Genomic DNA, 12,809 nt, shown 5'->3' with positions numbered 1-12,809 from the left:
ATAAATTCGAGTTGGGGATTCTCATTATGGCAAGCAATCGAGTGGGTTACCGGGTATATCATATGAAATCAAAAAGTATTCAAGAACAAGTGGTGGTGCGGAGCTTTGGCTCTAAACGAGATACAAATCAAAAAATTCGAGTGGATTTTTAATCGACATATGAAAATTAAGTGGGATTGGCAGCAATGGCTCTCGGCTCCTGCTGTGTATTTAACTGTAATTACACGATATCGTTTCCCATTTTGCAATCTGTATATAATTGGGGGTATATAATAAGCTCTTTGTAATATAGCTGGGTTGAAGTTTCAATTGCTCTACTAGCTGCAAGGCCCCTGTATATCTCATGTACATAGTTCAATTTTAGTAAAATACGGAGCAATAGGTTTGCTTTAAAAAAGAAAAGAAAAAGAAATTACTCCACCAAAAGCATATATGATTGAAATTGTGGGTAGGCTTATACAATACTCCACCAAATCGATCACCTACCATCGGGAGTATGGACAAAAACCAACCAATTTTTATCATTGTGTTTAGAGTGTTAACATAGGATCCTTAGTTTCAGATTGTTCTGTTTTCTAAGAAAATTTTGTTTTACTAAGACACTTCACCTTTCATTTCATTATAATTTACAGAATTTATATGTAAATTTTATTTGCATTATATATTATCGAAACATTTCGGAAAATAAACAAAAAAAATCACATATAAGCGCAAAGCCAAATGATTGTCTAAATAGCTTCGCAGATCACTCGCAGACTGAAAAATACAAAAAAGACTACAATTTCAGTGTCACGTAAACACTTTCTTATACAAACTGAAAAAGACTTAACAATGTCATCTAGGAACAAATTTTTCTGAATATTACGTTTTATTAACCATACATTTATTATATACATTAATTTAATACATACATAAAAATAAAACACACAAGGCATAAAAGAAATTAAGTTGTCAATATGTTCAATTAAAGGTAATACATTAAGGTTTTATTTTGAAACTCGGCATAGAAAGATTTAACATTTTGAAATAGTGAGTTAAAGGAATGTAACATATCAAAATTCCAAAAAAGAAGTTGACACTTGACACTCATAACTCATACGGAGCAACTCATAATGAAATTACTGTTTAAACACGCAAAAATAACATCAATGTTTAGTACGGAGTAGTATTTTTTTTTTTTTTTTTTTTGTGTGTGTGCCAAAAACGAAATTTCGTACGGGAATAAAGACGCTTTCCAAAAGAAAATGACTTCTACGAAAAATACAACCTAGTGTTCGGGAAGTAGTAATATTGTTAGGTTAACAATGTCACGTACTAAATGATTATATGAAATTCACAACTTATATAATTGTAATATATAAAATGTTATAATTTTGTAAGCATTCTATTGAAGTATGGGATCGGATTTTTAAATGGTGGGATTTTGGTAACTTTTCGAATTTTGGTTTAAATGAAATCCTTCGAGGAAAGAGTACAACAAGACTTTCGGGAACGTGTTATCTCATTTGGCAAGTCGTTGAGTGGACGTGCGCTTATTACTTGTGGAAGAACCGGAACAACAAAATCTTTAGAGGAAAATATTGGACTCCGGCATTGTTAGTTAGTGAGATTCAATCTATTAGCTTCGAGTGGATTTCGAGACGGCTGAAAAAGAAAAAAATTGATTGGCTTTCTTGGTTATCAAACCATTTATCGGCGATTTCTTAATTCGTGTCTTTAGGACCTGATTTCTTAATTCGTGTCTTTAGGCCTTGATTTGTATTAGTCAATGGGTTGACTTCTCCTCAACTAGGTTGCTTAGTATTTAGTCTTGGTCCTTTTGTTCTTCGTGTCTGCTTCAGCTACCCATGCTGGATTTCATTGGATGTTCCTTTTGTGTTTGTCTAATAATATTGCTTTTCAAAAAAAAAAAAAAAATGTTATAATTTGAATTTCATCAATGCACTAGTTTCGTTGTGTAGTGATGGATAGAATACGAGTGCAGTTCACAATCACGTTAACGGTGAGCTGTTTGTTCTCTTTGAATTCTTCCGAATAACAATGATTACCGGATCCAAATACTTGTTTTGAATCCAGTTAAAGTCAAACTTGGTTAATCGTCTTGAGAGATAAAGTTCTCCTGTAGAGAAAGAAAGTTCCGCTCTGACAAAATGATCTGATCTGCCAATTAATGGAGCCCAGATAGTCTATTTATAGGTAAAAAGTCAAAGCTTCTCTTATAGAAAAGGACACGCGTTATGCTCTGATTGATGAATCAACTATTATCTTTCGGAGATTAACCAGTCAACTCCATGAAACACAGAGCATGACTTTTTGTGAGACTTCAGATGTAATCGTTGTTCACACATCTTGTATCTCGCTCTATTCAAACTTATGATTTGTATGCTTTTTACTCACGTTTATGGTGAACAATTCGTCAGTTGTACATGATTTTCTGTTAAGTTTGTGCGCGCTAGCCGGATAACGTATCATTATGTAGCTTTTTCGTTCGTTCATGGGGTTTTGCTTTTAGGTTGGGAATTGTATTTGTTTTTTGTTTCGTCACCTAATTTTAGGGGTCGGGTATGATTTTCTTTTTGGTTACTGTGTATGGTTGCATCTTGTTAGGCGCACATAACTCTTATAGGTACGTATCATTTGCCCTACCTATTTCGTTTTTATGAGCATTTCTGGCCGGATGTCCTTTTGGAAGCAATCTCTTTTGCTCTAGAGTAGAGGGAGGGTGGACCTTATCTAGGCGCGGGTTCTATACCTGCATGTGGAGTAGTGACTTCCTTCTAATCTAGGGTACGAGGAATGATTGTCTACACCCACCTCTCCCATACTCCACTTTTGTGGGATTGGGTATTGTTGTTGTTGTTGTTGTTGTGTAGTTGATGCTCGTTATAGATAGTTTGTTATCTAGCTGCTTTCTAATTACGAGTCTCACCAGGTTATTATCTTGTACTATTTGATTGAAGACGTTTTTGCTTTTATATAAGTTTTTATTATTTTTTTCAAAGATAAAAAAATAAAAAAATCATAGCACTCGTTATACCAAACAATAAAACCACCGTCACTAAAGAAAAACATATTCTTTATTTTATTCAACTCTCGACGCGTTTCAAACCCAATTATTTGTCAACTCATCCCACTTCTTAACTGTCATATTTTCCCTTTTTCAACAAACCATTTTTCCCCACCTCTTATATAACCAACACATTTCTCAACTCAAACTCAACAAAAACATCGACCAAACAAAAATGGGAAACTACGTTTCATGTACTTTAACACATCGACAAAATTCAACCGCCACAAAAGTAATCTTTCCCAACGGTGAAGTCCATAAGTTTCATGAACCAATCAAAGCAGCCGAACTTATGTTAGAATCACCAAGTTCATTTATTGTTAGTTCTAAGTCTTTAAGAATTGGAGCACGGTTTTGTGCTCTTAATGCAGATGAAGATCTCGAATTTGGAATTGTTTATGTCATGTTTCCTATGAACCGGGTTAACTCGGTTGTTACTACATCGGACTTGGGTTCACTTTTTATAACGGCTAAAAAAATGGGAAGGATTGCACCGGTGCCAACACAACTGAAGTTGAACTTGGAGGATATTGAAGAGTTATCGTCACCGGAGTTTAAACATCGAATATTAATGTGTAGATCGAAGAAACCGGTGTTGGAAACTATTGCTGAGGAACATGTTTGCTACAGATGATCATTGAAAATATTATTCTTTTCATGCTGCTATCAACTATTATTAAATTTTTTACAATTTTTGGTGTTAAAGATTCTTTGTAGTTTTGGTGATATTCTTTTTTTGCCATTTAAAATGGTTCACAAATGGTTTAAAGTTGGTCATTTCTGTTTTTATTGTTGTATACAACTTATAGATGTTTATTAAGTTTATTCCTTATATATTCTTTAAAATTATATGGTGGTTAACTCAAAAAAATATGTGGTTGTTAGACAGAGTTAAGTGTTATACTATTATTTAACCACTTGGGCAGTGCTCAAGTGCCCGCTATAGGTCGCGGTTCAATCAATGTTCTCTTAAGTCTAATTCGAGATTTACAGTCGAAGGTGTTTTACCTGACATCGGATTGACACATAGGTTCCCGATGTCCAAAGTTTACCTGCTATGTGGAACCAATGTGTTTGTTCATAAACGGGTTCCTCGTTACAAAAAAAAAGTGTTATAATGTAATTTGTTATTAACAAACCATACATATGTTTGTATTTGATTGTCCGCTTTAGCACCAACACAAAAACACATAAAGATTGATATACACTTTGTGCGAGATAAGTTTGCACCGGGTTGCATTGAGATTGACTTCCTATACCGACTATGTAGCGACTTTAGATATAGTTTAAACTAGTGTTCAAACCCTCGCTTCGCGCCGAGGATTTGGTTTTCAATGTATTTTATTGTCTTTAGTTTGTAAAATTTTTTTGTGGCTAACGATGATGTCGTTGAAGCGCAACTCGAGTCGAACTAAAAGGTATAACCCGTGAAAGATTTAAATGTTATTTAAAATTAACAATATATGTGTATCTCCGCGTTTTGCTATGGAGTTGTCGACTTTTAAAAATTTAACGGAGAATTAACGTGTATGAAAAGTACCCCAAATATTTAGCGTTTTTTAAAAAGCGGCCATTTTGCGTATAGCTAGTGACATTGTGTTCCTCAAATTATTTCGAGTTTAACGATGGTGGCGGAAAAATTTAACTCGTTGCGAGTGCGAAGATATGGCATGTTGAATATCTGGGTAGAGTTTGTTTAAGATTTTTTATGAGAATAGTTAATTGACACTTTACCCCCTGTTTGGGGGGTGGATTTGATTTTTTGGATAAAGTGTGGGGGTGTTTGTGGTTGAATTTGAAGAAAAAAAAAAAAGAAAAAAAACAAAAAGTCAAAAATACCCCTGAGTACTATTCATTTCTCCTATGTCTGTTAGAATATAGGTATAATATAATATAATATAATATAATGTCTGCTCTTCAACTTCCGCTTATGTTTCTATATGATTGTTGATTTAGCTAGTTTATTATCATCTATGTAATGCCTTATGTAAAGACCAGACCATACATAATGTGTATTTAAGTGGGTCAATAAGAGGGGTCTATGTATTGGAAGATAAGCCGTACGTGATGCTTTTCCTGTTTCAAACTCGCCGATAACAGCTCTTTTTTTCACTCTCACCACCCCTAACCACCCCTAACCACCCCTCACCACCATAAACCACCACCTTCATCGTCCAAATCTCACCAACTTCTTTTAGTTCACCTAAACCCAAACCTTTAAATGCCTAGATTTCAATTGGTTCCTCCCTCCAACCACTCTCCTCCCATAAATTCGTCGGTCGATCACTAATATAATACCTCTTCTCATTCGTTTCCAATCCAACCCACTCTCGGCGATTTTTTACCCTCAACCCTGTTTCCTTTCCCGTCTGAAGATTCGACATTTTCGGAGTTTTCGAGATCTAAGCAAAGGTCTCCGGTGAATATTAATAACGGCATTAACTCCGACGTTGATGTCGAAGGTCACAATATTGTTGGAGAACAATCGTCTCTTCACAACCGCACAATTTTTATTGGGAGAATCGACAAGTCCGTCACTCGAAATATGTTTGAGTCTGTGTTCGGAAAATGCGGAGTCCTTTCGGAGATCAAATTTTGGCCTAGTCGGAGGTATTCTTCTTCACCTACTTGGAAGTTTCAGCTGCTCAGAAGGCCATTGTAGAACTCAATGGTTCTAAGATTTTTGGTAAACCAAGCTTTGTGGGGAGGCCGAGACATCGTAAAACCGGTTTCTTCGATCGTGTAAGGATTCCGGTAACTGCAAAGTTACGATGTAAGATATATAAAAACCAAGTGATCACGAGCAGGTTAGCTTTAACTGTTCTACTGGTTGATCTTGTCCCAATTTCATATGTTAAAGTTTCGAGCTTTTTGATTTCATGTAATTCTCATTTTTCACATATTAGTAAAGTCGGTCATTTCGGTTGCCTTTGTGTGTGCGGTGACTCTGGTAGTTTTAATAACTTAATTAGCTCTAATTCTGAAGATTTTGTTGTCATCTCCCCGATGTCGGGCTTGGCGACATCGTTTTTTCGGTTTGCTTGGATCGAGATTACGGGTATTCCTATTACGTGTATTTCAAAAGATAGCGCAATTGAAGTGGCCAAGTTATTTGGAGAAGTGATTTCGGTTGCAAAATCATCTTCGTCTTTGGGTAATGTTTGTTCTTTATTCGCATTCATCAAGTCGTCGAGTGTGAGACACATTCACGGTTTAGTATAGGTTGATTTAGAGGATTTGGAGGATTCGGACGTTCCGAATTGTGAAGCTTGGGTGTCGGAGATTTCGGATACTTCTAATTTGAGTCGGATTATTTTTAACTCATTTGATCAACAATTATTAGACTCAACTAATCGATTTGTTATTTCGAGTGGTGCGGTAGATGTTAATATTGCAGGTCGAAATGGAGTTGGGGAAATTAATAGGAACAATGATCATCCTTTTTATTCCTCACATTTTGAGGATGTTACCACCAAGGTGGCTAATACAGTAGGTGATTCTCAAGAGGGGTTTTCTAATGAGCATGTTAATGAAAAAGTTTCATCTACTGATTTGGTTTCGGCAGTGGGAGTGGGAAGGGATTCAAATGTTAAAGTTGGTTATGAAGAAGAGGGGATATTAAATGATCATTTAATAGATTATAACAACTATCACGTTGATCATCATTTGGACAAGGTGAACAAGGGGCTAAGCAGATCTTCGGATGTTGTTGTACATGGTCCTGTTTCGGTTTGTGAAATTCAAGACTCACCTTCATCTTCTGGCTTAATTTTTGGCGATGTGGACGATTATGTTTCAAAAGGTAATGGCTCAGTTACACCTCTTATTGTTTCGGTTGATAATTTACATTGTACAGGAGATGTTAGATTTAATGAGATTAAGAAAAAATTGGGCAACAGAGGTGGTGATATTAAGCATAATATGGGTACTAGAGCTCGAGGTGTTGAAAGGAATGTTTTTGTGATGACCCAGAAATTTTTGACCAAATTTAAACTTAATGATTAACGTTTCCGACACAATAAGCAAAGTCTGTAAAACCGAATCTGGAAATTTTTGAACTATTCAAGTACCCTTCGGTTGTTCTCAACGATTCGTGAACCATTATATGTAAATAGATACATATATATACTATAACTTGAAAACGTAACAAAGTTTTAATTGCATGATACCATACATTAAACTTATTGGTTTATATATCTATTTGAATATATATGATAAGTTGGAATATTAATTGTTAAGAATTATTTATATGAATAACTTGCAACGTGTATTTAAAATGTGTTTATTGTGGCGACCCGACAAAATCGTCATTGACAGCGCCATTAACTTAGGTCCCGTTGCGTGGTCATAGTCCCTAAATGAGACACGTTTGACCAAAATTATGTCGCATTCATTTGAAACGTACAAGACTTACAAAGTTTAGTTTACCAAACGGTTCGACAACAAGTTTAAGTTTACAAAAGTTATAAAGTATAAATGAAATAACTTGCGACACAATTAGTTTAAAATCACGGTTGCTATAAATAGCGTAAATATGTATGTAAACATTTGTTTGAATCCAAAGGTGCTATCACTAGCGTATGCATGTATGCTTGACTCCAAGCAAGTAATCAAAGTGTATGCATGTATGCTTGACCCCAAGCAAGTATGAATGTACGCGGAAGCATGTATCAAATAGCCAATCATGAACCTGAGAAACATATAGAAAACTGTCAACAAAAAACGTTGGTGAAATCATAGGTGTAATTGTAAACGTTGTTTTTGAACCATAAGATTTTGTATAGTTGATTATCCAAATCGTTTGCATTCCAAAAGTATGTTCGCGAGTACCCAATTATCAAGACTTAACTGTTTTGCACCCTGTTGCGTAGTGTTAGAACATACACTAAACCCGAAAATATATTTCATCCGCTAACGGTAGCGAACCGTCCGAATGAGGCTCGTCAAGCCCATGTGATCATATAATATAAGTTCTCGATTACACCCTGCAAGTGTAACTAATGATAATCGAATTGAGGCTTTTTGTTCTAACTCACTGTGGAATGTTTGTTTCCGTACTTATGTTCAGAGTATAAAAGTATGTAGTATAGAACTGTATATGTTTCTCATCCCATGATTTAAAAGTATAAAAGTTGTTGAAAGATGGGACTATGATCTCACCTCGAGTGCACGAGTATAAATGTACTTCACAAAGTAAACGTGTGCATGAAAGTTGCTTAGCCTTGACCTAAACAAGTAAGTTGTATCAATTAACCGGTTACGACACACGGTCGGGCGAAATGTGTTCAATTAGTCCTATGGCTCGTTACGACTCGAATAGTATAGCATGTGAATCACGTTGTCAAGTTTCATGCAAGAATCAAGTATAAAAGAGGATTAGAACGATTGCATAAGTTTTTTTTTTGGGTTAAGTTTGACTAAAAGTCAAACTTGGTAAAGTCAAAGTCAACGGGGTCGGATCGGGTATCCGACAATTTTTCTAAGTTATATAATCATATGTGAGCATGTTGGCCAAGTTCCATGTTAATTGGAGTTGCGGTTAAGCGAGAAAAGAATTTATGAAAATTTAAAACAAAAAGAAAGTTTGGCCAGGGTATGTGCGCGGAGCGCGCAGGTATGCGCGGCGCGCACTAAAGCGTGGAAACCAGTCACATAAAATATCAGGGGTTAAGCATTTGCACCCTCACATTTTCGCGGCGCGCGCAAGGATGCGCGGCGCGCTTTACTGCATAAAAGATGCTGTTGCTGCAGTTTTGTTAAGTCTCGAACCAAAACTCAAATTAACATAACTCATGAACCGAAAACACTCAAGACACGTATCTTATATCGTTGAAAAGGTATTTTGACAAGGAATACAACTAAACACATATCATCAATCAAATTAATCATTTACAACAACAAAAACCTCGTCGAATGATCGTTAAAAGTTCATCATTCAAGTTTCAAGTTCATAAAACACATTTCATGATTCGGGAGCTCAATTTACACATACAATATGCCGTTTCGTAGCTAATTACGCATACAATACAACTAAACACTTACAAATAACATTGTAAAGCATTTAATGCATCAAATGTTCGTTTTAAGATCTATCAAACCCTAACCAAGAATAACAAAATCAATAATCAAGTTAATGTAAGATTTTCATGTCATCCAACATACCAAAACGAAGCTAATGATGCTAGTAACACTTTTAATAGATGAACTTTAGCATTTAAACAACATTTTATCATCCAAAATTCAAGATTAAACAAACCCATTTCAAGTTCATGCTAGTTTATGCAAAATAACAAGATCGAGCAAATAAATCATATATTCATGCCAGACACGAGCCATAGACACTAATTAACACAGTTTCAAGTCAAAAATACGAATTAGAGAAATCTAGAGTTTTAGGAATGTTACCCAAATGAGATGAAATTGGCACCAAAATGTAGAGGATGATAAGAGGATCACGAATATGTAATTTGTTTTGATGTTTGCTTGCTTGAATTGATTTAGATGATGATTCTTTGAAGATGTTAAAAATGAGTTCTTGAGCTAGAGAGGAAAAAGAAGGAGGGAGGTGAAAGTATGAATGAATGGATGAGATGGGGTTGACTAGTTGACCTAGTCAACTAGTTTGGCCCCTTGGCAACTTCGGTCCCTCGAGTTTGAAAGCGGGTGCGTGAATTAACCGAACGAATATTTTAAAAACGCTAGAGTAACCGGGAGATGTTATAACCAAATAACGGAAATATTTAGAACGTTAGTCAATGAAAGGTACGAATTTAGATAACGGAAGATATTATCTAAAAAAAAAGACGATGTTAAAATAAATTTAACGGAAAAATGCGGGATGTTACATTACCTACACCTTAAAAGAAATTTCGTCCCGAAATTTAGTTGTAAGTAGTAGTCATTGTTTCTTCCTCGAGATCTTGCATTGTCAATTCTACGGATAAGTGAAGGTACTTCCTTGGGTATTTCAACAAACTTCGAAAATCGGGGTTTTACTTTGTTTCAAAATTTGGTTTCACGATTCATAGTTTCAACCGGTCCTCCTAGGAAGTGAAGTTTATCATCGACAGTAAGTTCATTGAAGAGGATAACAAGTTCTTGTTTCGCAAGACACGTCTTTAAGTTTGATACACAGAATGTAGGGTGAACGGAATTTGTTTGAATTGGGAATTTGAAACGGTAAGTAACGGGTCCAATACGCCCCAAGATTTCAAAAGGATTAATGTATCGCGGATTTAGCTTCCTACGTTTCCCGAAACGGATTACACCTCCTCAAGGTGCGACTTTTAATGTTACGCGGTGTCCCACTTGGAATTCGGGAGGTTTACGTCTAACATTTGCATGGCTCTTTTGGTGACTACGGATCGTTTTGGGCCTCTCTTGGATTTGAATGATCTTAACAGTTATTTCAGAGTTCGATCCCGGTGGTTTGATTGTTGCCTACGTCGGCCCAACAAATTGTAGAACGATAATTGCGGTCATATAAAGTTTCGAAAAGGTGCGGTGTTAATACACGAAAGAAAATTTTGTAGTAAGAGAATTTGACTAAAGGCAAGTACTTTTCCTCAAGTAAATTTGAAGTCGATAACACAAACTCGTATTATGGTTTCCAAGGTTTAAATCGTATGTTTGTTTGGTCCTTCGGGATGTGGTTGCTGTGTTGTACTCATGTTTAAACGTGGTCCCGAGGCTTTTTGTAAAGCACCTTAAAATTTAGAAGTGAACGAGGATCTCGATCTGAAACGAGGTACAGTTCTTTTAAGATACATTTGAACAAGCTTGTTAGGACCTGAAAACGTTTGTTGGAACAAGTTTCTGTTTCTCAAGAATTTCGTGCCGCGGAAGATTTATCGATTTTCGAAAACGTTCATTAGGACTATTCTCCCTCGTGGTGAATACTAGTATAATGTGAAGAGTCTCTCTCTCCATTGAGAATTAGAATAAAGATTTCCTTAAACGGAAGTACGAGTGTGATGCGAGAGAAGTTTCCGCCTCGATGTGAGCATAACCAGCATATCGTAGTTCGTCGTTAAAACTGCGCGAAGACGAGATAGTATACACGTGTAACATACATTTGAAGTTGCAAGAATTTGTCATTCATTCGGAAGCATAAATATGGTTCGACAATAATCGACGATGTGTCCCGGGTATGGTTGTTATCAGTATTCTCAGAGTTGTCGGATGTTCAAACAAGAAAAATAAAGTCATGTACATGGCACATGGTGGTGATTAGGTTGATCGAGTCCAATCACCATCACGAGTCATTAGAACTTTGGTATTGTAGTGACTCGAACTTTTCCATGATTATATATTAATTGAAAACTATATTTGCATGATTAAATGTTTCCAACATGTTAAGCAATCAAACTTGTTAAGACTTGATTATTTGAAATGAGTTTCATGTAGACAATTGACCACCCAAGTTGACCGGTGATTCACGAACGTTAAAACTTGTAAAAACTATATGATGACATATATATGATTATATATATATAGTTAACATGATATTATGATAAGTAAGTATCTCATTAGGTATTTTAACAATGAGTTATATACATAAAATTGAGTTTATTGAATTAAGAAACTCGAAACGATATATATAACGATTATCGATATAACAACGTCTTACTAAATACATATGAATCATATTAAGATATTGATACACTATATTTAATCATGATAAATGATAAGTAAACATGTCATTAAGTGTATTAACAATGAACTACATATGTAAAAAACAAGACTACTAACTTAATGATTTCGAAACGAGACATATATGTAACGATTATCGTTGTAACAACATTTAACTGTATATATATCATACTAAGATATATTAATATATCATAATATCATGATAATGTAATAATTTAACATCTCTTTAGACATAATAAACAATGGGTTAACAACATTTAACAAGATCGTTAACCTAAAGGTTTCAAAACAACATTTACATGTAACGACTAACGATGATTTAACGACTCAGTTAAAATGTATATACATGTAGTGTTTTAATATGTATTCATACACTTTTTAAAGACTTCAATACACTATCAAAATACTTCTACTTAACAAAAATGCTTACAATTACATCCTCGTTCAGTTTCATCAACAATTCTACTCGTATGCACCCGTATTAGTACTCGTACAATACACAGCCTTTAGATGTATGTACTATTGGTATATACACTCCAATGATCAGCTCTTAGCAGCCCATGTGATTTACCTAACACATGTGGGAACCATCATTTGGCAATTAGCATAAAATATCTCATAAAATTATAAAAATATTAGTAATCATTCATGACTTATTTACATGTAAACAAAATTACACATCCTTTATATTTAATCCATATACCAACGACCAAAAACACCTACAAACACTTTCATTCTTCAATTTTCTTCATATAATTGATCTCTCTCAAGTTCTATCTTCAAGTTCTAAGTGTTCTTCATAAATTCTATAAGTTCTAGTTTCATAAAATGAAGAATACTTCCAAGTTTGCTAGCTTACTTCTAATCTTGTAAAGTGATCATCCAACCTCAAGAAATCTTTCTTATTTACAGTAAGATATCTTTCTAATACAAGGTAATACTCATATTCAAACTTTGATTCAATTTCTATAACTATAACAATCTTATTTGGAGTGGAAATCTTACTTGAACTTGTTTTCGTGTCATGATTCTGCTTCAAGAACTTTCAAGCCATCCAAAGATCCTTTGAAGCTCAAGTTATTTGTTCATC

General features: G+C 34.9%; 1 protein-coding gene across 1 annotated transcript; it reads left to right on the top strand.

Annotated features, from left to right (window-relative positions):
• The first annotated feature begins 3,240 nt into the window (after nt 1-3,240).
• Nucleotides 3,241-3,941, top strand: LOC139846592 (uncharacterized). The gene has a single exon (XM_071836069.1). The coding sequence runs from the start codon at nt 3,243-3,245 to the stop codon at nt 3,699-3,701; it is 459 nt and encodes a 152-aa protein (XP_071692170.1). The 5' UTR covers nt 3,241-3,242; the 3' UTR covers nt 3,702-3,941.
• The last annotated feature ends 8,868 nt before the right edge of the window (nt 3,942-12,809 follow it).

This window comes from Rutidosis leptorrhynchoides, chromosome 5 (assembly GCF_046630445.1).
Source record: "Rutidosis leptorrhynchoides isolate AG116_Rl617_1_P2 chromosome 5, CSIRO_AGI_Rlap_v1, whole genome shotgun sequence".
Taxonomy (NCBI): domain Eukaryota; kingdom Viridiplantae; phylum Streptophyta; class Magnoliopsida; order Asterales; family Asteraceae; genus Rutidosis; species Rutidosis leptorrhynchoides.
Note: the sequence above shows the minus strand (reverse complement) of the source record. Positions and strands in the feature narration are given on the sequence as shown.